Raw genomic sequence first — 18,748 nt, 5'->3', positions numbered from 1 at the left:
CACTGAAGAAAAACCTCCTGCCCCAGGCTATTTGTAGTTACCCCCTCCCTCGCTTTCTACCCCCCTCCTCCCTGTGAACTACCCTCCCTGTGTCTCTCGCTCTCTCTCTCTCTTTCTTTCATCTTTCTTTTCCCTCTTTCTCCTCCTCTCTGTCACCGTCCCTCTCCTCTTCTTCTTCTCCATCTACCCTTTCCTTTCCCTCCATTTTCCCTTTCTGTTTTTTTTCCAAATTTTCATTCTCTCTCTTTTCTTTTCTCCTTCCATGTCTCTTTCTTTCTCTCTTCCTCTTCCCATTTCTTTCTTTGCCACTTTCTGAACTTCTTTGGCATCGAATCGTTTTGTCCATTTACACCTTGGAAGTCGTTACATCGAGTATCTGTGATGCTGAAACTTGAACTAAACAACTCAAACGCGGCGACACGTTTAAATCTCTCTGAAACAAAAAGGATTTTATCACTTAGTTACAAAACAAATTGTAACTTTAATAAGGAAAGATCAGGAGAATCACATGTTTATGTCTGAAACTGCCTCACATTTTTCGGACGAGGTCTCCTTGTGGCAGTGAAAAATAATAAATGAGAAAACTTTTTTGCAGAATCGGAGAATTCTGCAAAAAAGTCTCGGTGATTTTTTAAAGATGGACGTGACGTCACCCACAGTTTTCTGAAGAGCGGTTTTGGAGCTCAGAGTGAGCTGCTTCACTGTCGCCTGGTTGGCAGTGTCTGACTCCGCCCCCAAACTTCCAGCTAATCCAAAAATGGTCAAAGGGGAGGGGCGTGTGTGGAGTTGAGACTTCGGTGGATGCACGCATACGCTCAACCACCTGTCACTCAAAGAGGCCACGCCCTCAATTTAAGCCTTAATAAGTGAGTTAAATAAATATTCACCCCCCCGGACAGTTGGAGCCAGACTCTAGTGGTCATTAGAGGAACTGCAGGTTTTGGGACTTCAGTGTTGCCGCCTGATTTTAACACAGTCGTAGTGGCGGTCTGAACTTGACCTTGGGTGGAGGTCACTGTTGATTTCTGTTTCCTGTTGACAGTCAGACTTTTTTTTTAACCACGTCCACAGTTGTTTCCGAAACTTATCAACCGCTAAACTTAACCGCAGAGGCTCATGTGGCTCGTCTTCGAAGGCGATGACGATCACGCCTCCGTGATCTCATTACATAACAATGCGAGGATGCGAGGACGGTGGCTTTCAGAACTCAGCGGCGTCCTCACATGGTGAGGCGGTGGCAGGTTGTTAATGACAGCAGCCGGAGGGGGAAGAGCTCTGACTAACCTGCCTTAAAAAGGAAAACTATCCCATCCTGAGAGACCGAGAGGGACAGCATGTGCCTGCAGGAGAAAGCCCACACTCCCAAACAATATGTGCCACTGATGATGATATCACCTCGGTGTGTGACAGTGAAGTGGATTTAGAGGGAGGGTTTCCCTCTGCCAGCTGACATCTGGACTCTACAGGCTCTGAGTCAACACAGACTGTGGTGAAAATATGTTTAACAGGGGAAAACACTTACACCAGTTTAAAACACAGACTGGTGAGATCATTTTATTCAAAACTTTGTACTGAGAGGATTAAAAAAAACAGCTGCTAATGTATCTAATCTTTATACAAAAAATATTCTCTCATTAAAACATACACGAGAAAATAAGGGAAGATTTAATCTGTTCAAAATGTAGATTTCAGTTGATCTCGATTCTAAAATCACAAACATGAGTTTACCCAGAAAGGTGGAGGTGGAGGTGGAGTCCATATTGTGCTGCGTCACAACCTTTTTATTAAGTGCATTATTGCATTTGACTTATTTTTGATAAAATGAGTATTTTAATCTCCTTATTCTGTGGCTCTCCATTGTGTTGCGTTCACTGTCACGTGTCCTTTAAACGGCCCATTCGCCCAAAATTGGTACCTTTTCATCCAGGTAGTTTTGGGACAGTGGAGTTGACTTGAATTTAGTTTGAGGTGCTGAAAATATTGATTGTTTAAATATTGATTATCTATTATCTATAGAAACATTTCTGTTAACCCGTCTGCAGAAAAAAACAGTCCCTTTACTCTGTTGGACCACAGTTCTGATCATGAGCCGCTGTAATTACAGAGCAGACACTGGTTTCTATTCCCATATGATCCCAGTATGTCCAACACTCCCACTGCTGCTCCTCTGCTGCAGCCTGTTGCTCTCATGTCTATTAATAGAGTGTGTGTGTGTGTGTGTGTGCGTGTGTGTGTGTGTGTGTGTGTGTGTGTGTGTGCGTGTGTGTGTGTGCGCACTCTCATCCTCCTGGGCTTCCTGGGAGACGACGCGAGCTGACAGCTGAAGCAAACATCTCTTCATCGTCCTCTTTCTCCCTCCTCCTCTCTGTCTCCCCCTGCTTCATCCTCCCTCCTCCTCCTCCTCCTCCTCCTCCTCCTCCTCCCTCAGTGTTTAGGACTATATAAGGCCGGTGGAGTGATACGGTGATAAATGGCTGTAAACTAACATGAGTGAGTCAGGAAGTGACAGCGAGGTCTTTAAATAAAACCAAACCATTGATTCATTAATTGATTCCAAACAGTTTTACACTCTGGCTGCGTTACTGATCATTTCTCCTTATTGGGATTAGAAGAATCTCAACATTGTCTGCCATTAGATTCTGGCTTGTTTTTTCTAAATGCAAACAGTCCACATAAGGAACATTTGAGGCGTTTAGTTGTTGCTCTCCACAGTGATTTATAGTGATAGTGGTGGATGTGTGGTGTCCAACACAAACACAGAAGTTCCATGTAAAAGAGTTCAGTCCAAATATTTCCACTGTTATAATTAAAATGCCCAGTTTTTAGTTGCTGAAACAACTGTGTGTCTCCAACCTGATAGAAGTCGGACAATGATGGAGCTATGACCAAGACTTTCCTGTTCATCATCTCACAGATTTCTGCAGTTATTTATTACGAAGAGAGTTTTTCATGTGAGAAAGAGAAAGAAAGGAAATGAAAAGACAATACTCCTGTGCACACCTGGTCCTCATGGTTTTCTTGTTTTATCTTTTTTAATGTGCTTGTTTTATGTTTTATCATTCAGGAATAGCGTGTACTCTGAGTGCACATGGGGATTGTGTACTTACAGTATATTGTGTGTACTTTGTGTGCAGCACTTGTGCAACTTGGAGCATTAAAGTATCTCTTGTGTCTGTGCTGGTTTCTCTCCACTGGTTTCCAGTGAGGTACAGAATTGATTTTAAGCAAGTACTGGCACCAGGTTACATCTCTGAACTGCTCCTCCCCTGTTCCACCTGCAGACCCCTCAGAACTGCTGACCAATCACAGCTCTCCATTCCACACACCCAGGTGGGCGAACTTTTTCCATCGGCGGCCCTTAATTGTGGGTCAATATTAAATCTTAGATCTTAGACAACCTGTCTAAAAGACCCATCTCCTTTCCTTAGCTTCATGTTTGATGTTTGTGTTATGATTTTACTCAGATATTAAATACTTTTATTCATTTAGTTACATCCTCTTCAGTCTGCATTTACATATAGTCATTCATGAGTTTTTTATTGATTGTAATCAATTAAAAGACCCCAGCATTTAATCCCTTTGTTAATCACTCTGGTGAACATTGGTTGTTTTTAAATGTGCTTAATCGACTTATCTGGGATTCAGGAAAATGTGTATCATAATCGTGGCTATGACATATGAGAAATACAATGACCCTGAAATAGATAAACAACTGAGATTAAAGTTGAAAACACTCAAAATGCTGAAGGCAGTGAAAAATGAGAGCGCTGTAATTCACCGCCTGGCCGCTGGGCGTCAGTGTGGCGCTGCGTCTGAAAACAGTCGCTTCTCTCTTTCTGCTGCTGTCAGCTCATCTGTATCCGTTTGTCTTTCCCGTTGATCTGCGGCGGAGTTCAGACTTTGAAAGTCCAATTAATGCAGGTAAGTGCCATAAAAAAAAAACTATTTTTATTGTGGCTGCGGTGTGTGGAGGTGTTGCTCCCTCACTGAGAGCTGCGTTGACTTCGGCCACTACTGGAAGAGGAGCGAAGAAGAAGAGGCACGAAAACTCGAGTTGTCCTGTGAAGGTTAGCTGGAGAAGCTAACAGTCGATGCATCCCTTATCGGACAAGTGTGGTGCTTAGACGGCTAATTAGTCTTTGAATTGAAGTCGATTAGTAAAGTATTTGTCATTTCATAATTATTTAGATATAATTAACCAGTGGTGTTTCGGTATTTATGTCTGGTTAATCGGAAAGTAAAAGCAAAGTCTCAAAACTTTAAACCAGTGTCCGAAGTTGGAACTAGTCGCCAGTAGCTGCTAGCTGCTAGCTTTGCTGTCTCATTCCTTGTGATTATTATCTGACTTTTGTCCTTTTTTTGACTGTTTTCTCTCAGTTTTTGATCATGAAGAGCACCAAAGAGGCCGTGCAGTCCGCTGCCAGAGAGTTCCTGCAGTTTGTCAACAGAGGGGTGTCTCCGTATCACGGTACAGTCTGAAAAACTATGAATTTATATTTTAACTCTCCAGATTTTTTCCAAAATGTCTATAAAAATTGAAGAAGAAAAAACTTAATTTTCCTCATACAAAGACCATTGAAGGTATGTACTTCAAAGATGCATTTAAATGTTTAAATTACATTTTCAGACACAAAATCCTCTATTACCGTATGTGATTTAATATTCTAGTATTGATTTATATTATGATAAAATAAACTGTCTGGACACCACAATAATACACCCATATATATTAGATTAAGAGATCCCTCGGTATAAACAGTGTCTTTATTGAACACACCCACAAAAAGTAAGTGAAGCCAGAGATTTAATAAAAACCAGCTGCTCCAGTAGCTGCTGTTCAGACCTGCTCAGTGTCAGAAGCTGGATTTTATTTTGTCTGAAGTAGATTTACTTTGATGTTCAGGGTCAGCAGGACAAAGACTTGAAATGATCCTGGAAGAGACTTTGATAAACCTGGGAATTAATTCTCCCCTCGATGATGCCGAGCTGCCGTTTCCACCACACATAGAGCTGCATGTGTTGTTCTGGAGGGCAGCTTCTTCCTCTGTGGTGTCCACGGCAGGAGTTTGTTTGCAGGAAGTGTCTCTCCTCCAACCTGGTTTCATGGACTGGACTCCAGAGTTGATAACTGATTAGCTTCTGTGTCTGTTGACACACCGTGATTTGTGTCTTATAAGTTCAAATAGATTGTGTCTCTTCATTATTGTGACTTGGATGAAGATCTGATCCGACAGATTTAAACAGAAATGGAGGAAATTCTACAGATTCACTTACTTTTCCTGTTAATGCTCTTTATCACTTTCCCCCCCTGAATATGTGACACATCTTTAGTTCTTGTCCTAATTGTCAACTTTTGTCCATTTTTAAACCTTCACGTTTAATGTTTTAGCCAAAACTTTGTGGATTTATTCACATTTCATTTATAATTTATAGTATTTGAGATTAACAGTTCAGATTCTGTTGGCTGTATTTGATATGAAAGACTTGGCAGCTGTTTGGAGTTTGATATGAAGCTCTCTCTCCTATAATGTGAAAACAAAGAGATGTGTGTGTGTCAGCGGTAAACAGGTTCCAGGTCGAGACGCCGCTCAGCTCCGCAGACGACTTTGAGCTCGAGATAAGAGAGTTTCTGCAGATGAAACAGATATTTCATAATGTCTCTCACCTTCGCACTCTGATCTCTGGCATCTGCCTCCAACAAATAAAGAGCATAAAAGCAATAAAAATTAACTTTATTTGGATTTAACATTAACTGCATTCCTGCTGGTCGTGCAGGAATTTCTTGATGTACGGAAATAAAGTTTTAAAAAGCCCATGTTGGAGGAAGAAATGCACAAGCTGATTAAGCAGCTTCCAAAATAAGACAATCAAAAATATATTTTAATGCAAACTCAGTGATTTCCTACTAAGTTCGACATTATTATTTGCAGCTCCAATAAAGTGACTCAAGGAGGAAGAGCTTCATTTAATGACCATGTTGGAAGCAAATGAAACAGTCATGATTATTTTACTCATTGATACAATAATCTCTGAGTGAGAAAACCCTGATTTAATCTTCTCAAACAAAGACTCCACACCTTCAGTGTCGGGACGGAAAAACTGAAAAGTCCATCCATGTATTTTCTTCCGTTACTCCGGGGTGGCGTCGCGCTGGCGGCAGGTTAACCATGGCGTTCCAGACGTCCCTCTCTCCACCAACATTTCCCAGCTCCTCCCGGGGGATCCCGAGGCGTTCCCAGGCCAGATGGGATATGTTATCCCTCCGGCGAGTCCTGGGTCTCCTCCCAGTCGCACCTGCCCAGAAAACCTCCGAAGGAAGGCGCCCAGGAGGCGATCAGATCCTCGAGGGAGCTCCGAGCTCAGCGAACAGAAACATCGTCATCTCTCCCTCTTCTTCTCCCTGCAGTGGTGGAAGAATGCAAGCGGCGGCTGCTGGAGGCGGGATTCATCGAGCTGAAGGAGTCGGAGCAGTGGGACATCAAGCCGGCCAGCAAGGTGAGTTCACTCGTCTTTAGTGAGAGGAATAAACGTTTGTTTATGTGACATATTTGAAACCAATAAACTGAACTAGAATCTTTATCTCAGCTCTTCATCATCTCCCTCTCTGCAGTACTTTGTGACCAGGAACTTCTCCAGCCTCATCGCCTTCGCTGTGGGCGGAGGCTACCTGCCAGGAAATGGCTTCTCCATGATCGGAGCCCACACAGACAGCCCCTGCCTCAGGGTGAGAGCCGTTCGCCTCGTCAGAATAGCTGCGGTGTGAAACGGCAGCAGGTCGGATCACAGGAAGAGAAGCAGCTGAAATCAGAGGAGACGGAGTGAAGTGGTTTTTAATGTTGTTGTTGAGACGTGAGTTCGTCCCTCTGGAAACTGATCCGAGGAAATAAAAGCACATCACGTTTATGAAGAGTCAAGTTATACAGCTGAAATAATTCTTAGTCTTTTCTTTATTTAGGAAGTGATCGATACTGATATTGATAAAGAGCAGCATTAAAAACTGGCATTTATTACGTCATAAAATTAAAGATTTGACAGTAAGTTCCTAATAATGAATAAATCATGGATGACTCTTAACCACTGTTGTTTTCCATCGCTAACAGTAAAGCACAACCATGAATTCTTCTTCTTCAGTATTTGACTGTAGGTGATCATGTGATCAATGGGCGGACATGTTGAACCGCAGCGGAGAGTCTGTCACAGGAAGCAGCTGCTTGATCAGAGGGTGAATGTTGTGTGTTTCAGGTGAAGCCGAGGTCTAAGAGGACGAAGCAGGGCTGTCTGCAGGTGGGGGTGGAGTGCTACGGCGGCGGCATCTGGAACACCTGGTTCGACCGTGACCTGACCATCGCCGGCCGTGTCATGGTCAAGGTTAGGATTATTAATGTTATTAATAATGTCAGGAAAACAATGCAGAGAAAAGCTTGAGCGATAAAAGCAGGTGTGTTCTTCCTCCTCCTCCTCTTCCCCCTCCTCCTCTTCCTCCTCCTCCTCCTCCTCCTCCTCCTCCTCTTCCTCAGAGTGGCGGCAGGCTGCTCCACCGTCTGGTTCACGTCCCCAGGCCTCTGCTGAGGATCCCTCACCTGGCCATCCACCTGCAGCGGGACATCAACGACTCCTTCGGCCCCAACAAGGAGAACCACCTGTGAGTAACGACGCCGCCGCTGAGTAAAGATGGTCGAGCTGAAACTGAACATGACGGCAAATTACAAAATCAATAATCAAAGATTATGTTTGGACAAAAGGTTTTTTCCTCCATAATATTAAGTAAAGGAGAGAAAACCTGGTGATACTGAGAGTGACGCAGGAAGTTTAATGTTTGTTGTTTTACTCACTTTAAACACGTTTTCTTACAAACTGCTGGGTTTTATTTTGGGAGTTTTGTCTTCGTCAGTATTTTGTTCACACTTCCTGTGTTTCCGCCTCAGGGTTCCCGTCATCGCCACGGTCGTCCAGGAGGAGCTGGAGACGGGTTGTGCGTCCTCTGGAGACGCCTCCGCCGCCGCCAACACGGTAAAAGCAACGCTCGCACACAACAACAACAACGCTCCGAGGAGAGCTTCAACATTTACTTCGTTTTAGTTCCCGCTTTATTTTCTATCAGCTGATATTTTAAAGTGAGACGTGACGCGTTGCGCCGTCGTCCCTCCTCAGGCGGAGAAGCACCACCCGGCGCTGGTGAAGGTGCTGTGTTCGGAGCTGGGCGTGGAGCCGGAGGCGCTGATGGACTTTGAGCTGTGCCTGACCGACACTCAGCCCGCGGTGAGTCGACCACTGACCGCCACCTGCGATCGTCCACTGTGACGCTTTCATTTTAAAAGTGATCATGATGATTGATCCTCCTCTGTTCAGGCTTTAGGAGGTGTGTACGAGGAGTTCATCTACTCTCCTCGTCTGGACAACCTTCACAGCTGCTACTGCGCCCTGCAGGTCACAACCTTTTTATGTTTTCGTCTTTACTGTCAGAGCTTTATTTCCCTCTGTCTCTTCCTCTTCTTCTTCTTCTTCTTCGTCTTCTTCTTGCTCTTCAGTCGGTTTTTATTCATTCTCTTTGAACTGATCTCGCTGTTGCAGCTTCTCTTCAGCAGGAAGCCTCACAGTGAAACGCTTGATTAACGAACGGTCACTTCCTGTCCGTGTCTCAGGGCCTGATGGCGTCCTGCTCCGGAGACTCTCTGACCAAAGATCCCAACGTCCGCATGATCACTCTGTACGACAACGAAGAGGTGAGTCGCCTGAACGCATCATTAGAAGCAACACGGCCTGTCGGCGGTTCGCAGCCTGGAGGTTTCAGGAGGGAGAAGAAGAAGAATAAAAAAGAACTGAAAAGTGTTGAACTAAAGAGTTTTCTGGTTGCTGCGTCTCTTTTGGATTTTTCTCTTTAATGAGTGATTGTGTGTGTGTGCATGTGTGTGTGTGTGTGTGTGTGTGTGTGTGTGTGTGTGTGTGTGTGTGTGTGTGTGTGTGTGTCCTGTAGGTGGGGTCAGAGAGCGCTCAGGGTGCTCAGTCCAACCTGACGGAGCTCATCCTCACCCGCCTCTCCGCCTCCGCCTCCAACCTCACGGCCTTCCAGCAGGCGGCGCCGCTCTCCTTCATGATCAGCGCCGACATGGCGCACGCCATCCACCCCAACTACCAGTCAGTACCGACAGCACGACACACAGCGCTGCGCTTTATTGATCAGTCTGTCATTTCTGATTTGATGATTTCTCCTCAGGGAGAAGCACGAAGAAAACCACCGGCCGGCTTTCCACAAGGTGATCAGATTGATTATTGATTATTGATTATAAATCTACCTCCTGATCACGTGATATAAAACCCCGTCCACAACTCACACTCCTCTTTCTGGATGTAACTTTTCTCTCAGGGGCCAGTGATCAAGTTCAACAGCAACCAGCGCTACGCCACCACGGCCGTCACCGCCGCCATCGTCAGGGAGGTCGCCAGCCAGGTTGGCGTGCCCCTGCAGGTGTGTGTGTGTGTGTGTGTGTGTGTGTGTGTTTGTGTGATTATAGATGAACTGTTTGCAGACGGAGGCTCAGTAGCTTTTCATCTCTTTGTGCGTCTTGAGTCACTCGGCAGCGAGCGCAGATCTCCTAGCAACGTGCCGGACGAGCTGCAGAACAACAGAGAGGAGAAGAAGAAGAGAGAGAGAGAGAGTGAAGAAGAGACTATAAGAGATGATGAACATTCATTAGAAGAAAACAAAGTGATGCTGAAAGACCAGAAACATGTTTTTATTAGATCCTGTCAACATCAAATATCAAAGAACGTCTGAATTTAAACAGAGAAAATAGAGAATTCACTGAAAATGAAAATCAAGTTATTTTTTTATTCCATTCTAATGAAAAGAGAAAAAGGGAGGAAAATGGAAGACTGACAAAGAATGACCTCTGAATGGAGATGATAAGATAACGACGGGGGAAAGGTTGCGTCCGTTGCCTGGGGTGATGAGGTTTAATGACCTGAGCTGATTCTCATCAGCCGTGTAGACGACTTACTGTAACTCATAAAAACATCTTTTTCAGCGAGGCGGGAACAACTGGACGTTTGTACTTGATCTATTTCCTTTCATTTGTCTTTCCGAATCCTGCGACCCCTGAATCAGATCTGTGCGATGCCTTCAAGTCCTTCTGGGAAATTCCCTCTCATAGATCAGCAGCGCATCATGTTGTGTTCAAGAGGTTTTGGTGTCAAACATTTCAACAACAGAGAAGCTGAAATTTAAAAATGAAACCTGTGAAATTGAACTTTACCTGCTGAATTAGAACAATCGCATCAAAATCATTTTAATTATTTCAAATAATATTGAATTCATTAAGAGTTTTCAGTCCTCGTAGTGAAAACTGAAATGTGTCCAGTGGGTAAATGTGTTTCCTGTGCCGGGGATGGCGGCCATCTTGGAGAGAAACAGAACCTTGTTTCCACATTTGAACATTACTGCAGTTATCTATGTGGCAGAGTGAGTGAGTGACCTCTGACCCCTCCCCCTCCGCAGGATGTGATGGTCCGTAACGACAGCCCGTGTGGAACCACCATCGGACCCATCCTGGCCGCCCGCCTCGGCGTCCCCGTGGTGGACATCGGCGCTCCGCAGCTGTCCATGCACTCCATCAGGGAGATGTGCTGCACCTCCAGCGTCCTGCAGAGCACCACCCTCTTCAAGGTAAACAAACAAACGCACCTTTTGTCCCCGCGGTGCAGCGGAGGGATGTTTGTTTTGTTACTTCAGGACGAGCAGCAGCGTCGTGTTACAGCTGTTGCTTCTTTCAGTGAGTCGAGTCGAGTCACGTCGGCGGCACAAAGGAAACAAACTCACGCAGAGAGAAGTCGACTCACTTTAGATCTCAACAAAGAGATCTAAAGAGAAGGAGGGAGGAGCTTCACAAAGTCAGTTTCCTGCAGATAAAGCAACACACAAACACCAACAACACGTCTGATTCATGATCCTCTGCTTCCAGCTTCACCACCGGAGGATTTGTCTGTTTTATATCCGTGTAAACTGAATATATTTGGTGTCGTTTTGATTTAATAGATGATAAAAATAAAGCTCTTAAAGGCGTCCTCCACGTGTGCAGCGGCTCCTGGCACCTAAACATGGATGGAAACGGTTTCAAATGTTTCCTGAAGGAAAAAACCTCACGGATTAGAAACTCTGAACAAACACAAGAAGAAGAAGCAGCAGCAGCTTTAAGTTCTGCTGCCGTGTAAAACTTGTTTTCTGCAGGTGATTTCCCGTCAGACGAGGTCTTTGTTTTTAATGACGTACAATCAACAACATATAAAACTCTCTGTGCGACACGTTAGATTCGTGCCTTTGGTTTGAAACAATTCAAGCGTCCTCATCTCTGTTTCCTTTGACTTCGCTGCAGATGTTTGACATTTATCTTGACTGTAATTGTTTTAAATCACGCCCCCACTTCCTGTCTGCTTCCTCCTGCAGGGTTTCTTCCAGTTGTTCCCCGCAGTGAGGAGCACCCTGGTCGTGGATTAGGATCACACCTCATTTTCAACCTCAGAACACGCTGGGAGTGTTGCCGTGGAGACCTGTGCTGTGGACCTTCGTATTAATCACATACAAAGACACACAAGCACTTCCTGATCTTTAACCACCGTGAAATGAAATTGTTTTAGAAAATATTAAAATGCTGAACAGTCTTTTTCTTGAGTCGTCTCCTCTTCTCGTGTCTCGGCGACAAACGCAGGTGAAGGTGAGAGAGGGAGGTTTCATCCTGCGGCTCGGGTTTCATCTCACCTCCTCACTTTTAATAAAACGCTGATGTGCTGCTCTGCCAAGAGTCTGAGCAGGAGGAGATGAGATGGACTTCAGATCCGTGAGAGCCACGTCATGATGCAGAGAGGGAAGAGGATGAAAACAGCTCCACACTGTAAAAAATGCCTGGTTCACAGTCTTTAGCTTTTATTATCAGATCTATCACCGTGTTTATCTGTTATTGAATCTTTATTTCATCAGGGTTAAAATCTCTTTTCCAAGAGAGACCTGAGAACAAGAAGCTGTCACAACAGAGACGACAGCTGCACGATGCAAGAAACTAAGACACAAAGAATCAGCAGAAACATTTCCGACAGTCGGGGTGAAAGGATCTTCATCCTGCTGCGACGTCTTCGTCCTGGAAGAAGCAGAACTGTGACGATGACCTGCAGTGAATGAAACATGGCGGCTGGTGTTGAGACTCTGGATGTTTCAGGGCTGAATACAAATGATGCAGAAAATCAATTTAAAGATTTAACTGTAAGAATTAAAGTCCATGACAAACCTGAGTGGTCGAGATGTTTCTCGCCTCATGGTGAAAGAAAACACTGAAATATCACATTGACATAAGTATTCAGACACTTCCTCCAGTTCTCTTGAGATGTTCCTGCACCTTGATTAGAGCTCACCTGGTGATGAGCTTCACAGCTGACAGGACTCAGGTCTGATCAGGTCTGATCGGGTCTGATCAGGTCCAGCTCTGGGAGTCCTGGTTCTTCCAATCTCCTATTTAAGAAAGATGGAGGCCACTGAGCTCTGGGGTTTCTCTCTGATAAACACTGTCAGGTGTCATTATGCAAAAACTAATCCCTGCACAGCGACCTGTGACCTGTGACCTGTGACCTGTGACTGGGGGGGGGGGGGGGGGGGGGGGCTCTGTCTGGTTGGTAATGCAGCCTAGGAGGAAATCAGTGATACTGTTGGACAGTGTGGATCTAGTAGGTATTTATGCTGTTTTTATTTGCTCAGTTCATTTCTTGCAGTGTGGCGCCTCCTCTTACCCGCCTTTCCGACCAACCTCTCCCTCTCCCTCTCTCTTTCTCACGCACGCACTCACACACACAAACACGCACACACCTCCTCTCCATCAGTCCCGATCAGCAGCAGCAGCAGCAGCAGCCTCTCCTCAGACATGGAGAGCTGGTAAAGGTGCAGCAGCAGCGGCGGCTCCCCCCTCCTCTCCTCCGGTGGATGCTGGATGTACCATGAGGTCTCCGCGGCTCTGGGCGGCTCTGTGCCTCCTCCTCACCGCCTCCTGCCGGCTCTGCGCGGCCGCCCGACACGGTAAGAGTCCGCGGATCGGGTCAGATCCGCGGCTGATGGAGACGGATGCACTTGTGTTTTTTAATGAACTCGGTGCTTCAGGCGGGAGGCGGCGCGTAAATCACGACTTCCCCGGTGAAAGCTCCGTGTTGCAGTGTTCCTATAGTAACTGTTGTACTCAGCAGCCAGTGTGGAGCGAGCTCGCAGCACTTCATGGCTCAGTTCAGATCTTATTTCCAACATTCATCCAGGGTGTTTTAAAATATACAGGTTTTCCTGCGGAGTTTGGTTGTAGTTTCATCCTTAAAATAAAGGAGCAAATCATTCAGCTGTAACATTCATATAATAAACCTCCAATCAGGTTTATTCTGCTGTGAAAACTGATCAGTTCTGCTTTCTGTGGAGCCAATAGATAAGCTGTAGATCAATGAGATCAATGTAATTCATCTTCCAGCCACCTTTGCTTTTCCTGCCCCTGATCTGTTTACACTGACGCAAATACTCTGAGCAGGATGTGTCTGACTGCATGAGTCAATCACTCTGTTCAGTCTGCAACGACAACAAACTCACAGCCACATCTGTGTCTGTATCCAGGAGAAAGTAGAAATCTTCTCCCTCTAAATCTACAGCAACATTCCTCATAATAATATGATCTTTTGATCTCTTGATTCCATTTGAGGTGAATAGATTATAGATTATTGATTATAGAATAATGTTCCATGAAGCAGAAACACCAATCTTCCTACATTATAGGCCTCATATTGTCAGTAAAATATTAACTAAGATCATGTGAACATATGGAGACTGTATATCTATATCACATAACATCATTTAATTTGTTTTAAGAAAGAAAATGACTTTATAAATGTTAAAGATGATAATGAAAAGGATGGAGGGATATTGTGTAAATTGTGATGATTATTGGGGAGATAAAATCACGTTTAGCTCTTTTAATGTAACGTCATATTAACATCCAGAAGTATTTCATTATAGATTCATGATTATGTTTCAGGAATATTTAGTTAAAGTAGAACTGCAGCAAAACATTACCATTACAAGGTCTATTGAGTAGCTGTCCTGGAGCTTTCAGTCATATCAGACAGTCTTCTGGGCCTTTGCCTGCGAGGTCCATGCAGCGATCTGCCTGTGGTTTTAAGACCAGTATAGTTTCACTGCTGGTCCCACAGCGACGCCAGATTATAGAGACGTGATAGAACATTACTGAGACATTAAGTCTGTAATTGACTCATAAGCTGTAAGATCTCAACATCCTGAGAGGAAGACTTTCAGAAAGATGAAAAGTTACACAGCGATCTCCCAAAAAAGATGTTTCAACTGTCTCTTCAGCAGCTGAAAACAAAATGAAAATGTCAGTAAATGACAGTAAAGTCTAGAAACATATATATAATCTTTTAGCCACAGTTTCAACCCTCTCTAAAGCTCCATGAGTCCAGCGTACGGTGTTTAATTAGTCTGTTTAATAAGAGTGGCTAAAAGATTATTCAGATTTATTTAGATTTAGATTATCTGAAATGAAACGCCACACCTGTGCTGCACTCACACAGGTAGACTGTCCGAGTAAAAAACCCCCGCAGGAACATTAAAGCAGCATCATGACTCATAACTGACCTCTCGGCTCACAGTAATTACACCGGTTTCCTGTTTCCTTCATGCACTTAACGCAGTACAGCGTTTCAGCACCGCGGAGAGCGACCAGAGTGTTTCAGCACCGCGGAGAGCGACGACTAAATCCTCTTCATCCACCAGTTGCTTCCAGCTGCTTTTTTTAATCTGAAAACATGATTCAATTACATCCCTCATGGATTCATACAGAGATTTTATTATTTCCTCAGTGAAATTATAATATTTCAAGTTATTTTAATACATGAAGAGACTCTGGATGTCTGTCTGTGGAGTTTACAGTTTAATGTTGTTTCTAGTCTCAAGCTTTGATGTTTTCTCTTGGATTTCTGATGATGTGATGGTGAAAAAGCTCCTGGTTCAATCTTTACTTTCGCTCATTACTGGATATTTTTCTTCCAACAGCAGCACTGTGTTAGTTTAGAGCGTCTATTTCCATATGAATCAGTTGGTGCTCCAGCAGGACGGTGTGTGTTCAGTCAAAATAAATCAGTGTGTGTGTGTGTTGTGATGAAGGAACATGTCAGCCAGTGGAATCGGAGTAAAGTTTAGAGTTCAAAGGTCAACTGAGCTGAGGAGGGTTCTGACCCGGCTGCCTCTGCTGCCACTCAGCAACACGACGCAGGTTTAATTCTGTCCGTTCCAGGCTGACTCATTCCACCTTAAATACCCTCTGGCAGGCGGCAGAGCAGAGGACGAGCTCACACTCTCTCACAGCAGCAGCCACAAACGCCAGCGGCACCATTACCACAACGACACTGAATTCAATCTGGAAGTTAATGGACGATAAAAGCAAAGCACAGAGACACTGATGATGATGATGATGATGATGATGATGATGATGATGATGATGATGATGGCGGCAGGCTGGAGTTGATCGTGAGTCAGCCTGATTTTTTTAAATTAGGTAATTGCACAGTTTTGGCAGTCGCAGAAAAACTGTCTGAAAGAACTGATGTCTTTTCAACACTGTGATTATTTGCTTCATTTAAAGGCCAAATTTATATTCCACATTTCCTTCTTCCACTGAATTATGATCTGAATCATCCTGTTAAAGATAAAGTTTTAGTCTGAAACAAGTTCCCATGTTAAAGTTTAAGGCGATTAAAACTAAAACTACTTCGATAAGTTTGTTTAAGATTTAAGTTGAGATTAGATTGTAGTGTTGTAAAATCACTGTTGACTTTTTCACTTTTGAAACGAAGCCACTGCCTCAACAGTCACGCTTCAGTTTCCTGTTACAGATGACTGTTGTGTAGATGTGATTACTGCCAGACACGATGAAACAAATGGATTATTCTGTGTAAAACAAACATTTTAGATATGGACGTTTATTCATTTAGCCTGTCAGAGGTCAGAGGTCATCGGGCAGCAGTCAGACGTCGTGTTGCAGCCTCGACAGAGAGAGAGAGAAGGATTTCTCAGGCAGGGATGAATCAAGAATCCTGGACCATGTTTCTCCTCGTCTGGTTTGGAAAAGCAAAGATGTGACGGACTGATGTGATTGTAATTGTAGACGCCACTCAGCATATTTAAGCTTTTATTTTGACACAACGACCACAGCCCAGAAAAACAAAATGGAGCCGGTGCTGTATGTAACCTCAGAGGAAACCCTGTGTGATGGAGCCAGACGGCGACTCTCCACTCTACCTTCCCTCTCTAATTAGATCCAACTGGAGGATTCACTTTTGTTATTGAGACGGGGAGAGAAGCCGGAGGAGTTTCCCCTGAGAAACATAAAGCGCCTGAAGAGGCTGTAAAATCTTGGGTTGTAATCAGAATATGATCCCAGATCAGTTTCAGGTTGCAGAAAATACTGTTTCATGTTCATACAAACAAAAGCAGCTGAAAATGGAAGAAACGAAGCTCTAAAGTTACAGCCTGCGCTTTTTATTCTTCAGCTTTTTCATTAGAAATCTGACAGAAAATATTAATTCATGCTATAAACTCAGCACTTTCTTTTAATAAATGATGCGTATCAGATCATGTTTGATCATCAGCACTAATAGTATTTCCCAATGAACCGACTCCAGAGGGTTAAAATCATGATGGAAGTTATTAAGTGGGACTATGTAACTAAGAAACAACAAAATGTGTTTTTTATAAATGAAGATTTGAGTTTTTATGGCTCCTCTCTTCTGCTTGTTGTTAAACTGCTTTTTAAATTGATCTGATGCAGATTTAATATCAGAACCTGATAAAAGAAAGTAAGGACATGAAGACCTGGTTCATAAATCTGCAGTGAGACGAGGTTCACATGAACTAACTGCTCATGTTGTAACAGTGTGTGTGTCGATCAGACTTACACCCTGGTGATGAGTCGCTGGTGTTGTGTGTTGGAGGAGCTGACGGAGATCTTCTGGAAACAGACAGTCGAGGAGGGAGGAGAGGCGAGGAGAGATAAGATGGGAGGGAGGGAGGGATGTGTGGGTGGAGGAGAGAGAGGACGGAGCAGAGATTAGTCATCATGTGGAGTTTGGACGGAGGCGGCGGACGGATGGAGGGATGGAGGGATGGAGGCAGAATCTCTCAGTTCTATGTTTAGCTGCGTCTCAGCTTTCTGGTTTAATGGAGATTCCCTCTCTGAGCGGCTGCGTGTCGTCATGTTCTCCCCACTCTCACTGACTCTATAGGTTCCAGGAGAAAGAGAGAAGCTCCGTCGTCTGTCAGGGTGGAGGAGGGAAGAAAATCCCCTCTTCAGACACTGTTTCAGTGACGTCACATTAGCACCTGAGGGAACTGTGACGTCACTCTTTCATGCTGAAATCTTACCTGCGTCCTGCATCAGAGAGGAGGGAGTGGAAGCACCGTGTGTGTGTGTGTGTGTGTGTGTGTGTGTGTGTGTGTTTGTGGTTCTGTCGTACAAAGTGTGTTTTCTTAACTTATCACAGGAAGTGTGAATAATACAGAGGATTGTATAAATCCTTAATGAAAACTCAAGGCAAACAGAACGCAGCCTCACATCTGCTGCTGTTTACCGCCTCGCTACAGATTAGGGCTGAGGAAAAGGTCAACTGTAACACACACACACACACACACACACACACACATTCAGAGACGCTTAGCAACACAACCTTGACATCCACCGTAGCTGACTGTTCCAGCCGGGGTTTCCCCAACTCATGTCTGAATATATTCAGTTTCTAAAAGTGTAAGACGTCTTCTCTCAGCTCTTTATGTTAGTTATTAGAAAAAGAACAACATTTAAAAATCGTCCTGAACCATCAAGTGTTTGTTTGTCTGTTTGGCCACTTTCAGTGACGTCTGTATCACAGCTGGTGAAATATGTGTATGAATGAAACCATAACTTCGTCAGTGCTGATGAAGTTTTCCGCCTGTTTCTCTGCAGGCTGCTTGTTTGAGAAGAAGCTCTGTCCCAGAGATCAGCTGTGCAACGATGGTGAGTGTTTGTGTTTCACATTTACATCACACACACTCTGTTACTGACCTGGAGCCATAAGAACGATAGAAATATCACGGTGTCGTCAGGTATAAAGAAGAGAAACATAGAATAAAAATGTTTTGTCAGTCAGTCTCCTCTCTCCACGATGCGGTGGCTGCTTTGTTGTGACATCACAAAGTTCAGGAAGTCCTGACGGCTGGTTTTAAGGCTCAGTTTCTGAATACAGGCTGTGTGTTTCTCTGTGGACTGAGGCTTTGATCCTGTGACACTACGTCTTCTGTCCATCAGTCAGAGCTGGTTCACTGTCCGTAATCCCTCCGTGGTTCCTGCTTCCTTCCTGTCAAAACATGACGAGGATGTCATTACAGGAGCGTGCACGTGCACGGGCGTGCACCTGTGTGTGTCAGCCTTCAGAGACGGCTGCATTATTGATGGCTGTGTGTTTCTGTGTGTTGCTGTGTGTTGCTGTGTGTGTTGCTGTGTGTTGCTGTGTGTTGGTGTGTGTTGGTGTGTGTTGGTGTGTGTTGGTGTGTGTTGGTGTGTGTTGCTGTGTGTTGCTGTGTGTTGGTGTGTGTTGGTGTGTGTTGGTGTGTGGTGGTGTGTGTTGGTGTGTGTTGGTGTGTCCCCCCCGAGGACGTTATGTTCCCTGTTCCCAGAGTCGGTTCCACGGA

At 44.5% G+C, this 18,748-nt stretch overlaps 2 protein-coding genes across 3 annotated transcripts in view; both read left to right on the top strand.

The window, feature by feature from the left end:
- The first annotated feature begins 3,809 nt into the window (after positions 1-3,809).
- On the top strand, positions 3,810-11,655 carry dnpep (aspartyl aminopeptidase). 2 transcript variants are annotated; one of them, XM_023429825.2, is made up of 15 exons: positions 3,810-3,921; positions 4,378-4,468; positions 6,407-6,495; positions 6,611-6,724; positions 7,243-7,368; positions 7,518-7,642; positions 7,926-8,010; positions 8,152-8,259; positions 8,350-8,427; positions 8,643-8,723; positions 8,975-9,135; positions 9,215-9,254; positions 9,365-9,466; positions 10,496-10,663; positions 11,441-11,655. In XM_023429825.2, exons 1-15 carry the CDS (start codon positions 3,916-3,918, stop codon positions 11,489-11,491), a joined length of 1,425 nt encoding a protein of 474 aa, XP_023285593.1. In that variant the 5' UTR covers positions 3,810-3,915; the 3' UTR covers positions 11,492-11,655. The 2 variants fall into 2 exon arrangements, with proteins under 2 accessions (XP_023285593.1, XP_023285595.1); XM_023429827.2 differs by lacking the exon at positions 3,810-3,921 and adding an exon at positions 3,965-4,067.
- Positions 11,656-12,838: 1,183 nt separating this feature from the next.
- LOC111672457 (receptor-type tyrosine-protein phosphatase-like N) overlaps positions 12,839-18,748 on the top strand; it is an 18,166-nt gene continuing 12,256 nt past the window's right edge. The window contains exons 1-2 of the mRNA XM_023429885.2: positions 12,839-13,054; positions 18,024-18,074. Of these exons, the coding sequence (XP_023285653.1) occupies positions 12,976-13,054; positions 18,024-18,074 (130 nt within the window). The 5' untranslated portion in view covers positions 12,839-12,975. The remainder of the gene's footprint in view (positions 13,055-18,023; positions 18,075-18,748) is intronic.

This window comes from Seriola lalandi, unplaced genomic scaffold (assembly GCF_002814215.2).
Source record: "Seriola lalandi dorsalis isolate HSWRI2012SDOR001 ecotype SW California unplaced genomic scaffold, Sedor1 jcf7180002054899, whole genome shotgun sequence".
Taxonomy (NCBI): domain Eukaryota; kingdom Metazoa; phylum Chordata; class Actinopteri; order Carangiformes; family Carangidae; genus Seriola; species Seriola lalandi.
This window is presented reverse-complemented; position numbering and strand designations above follow the sequence as displayed.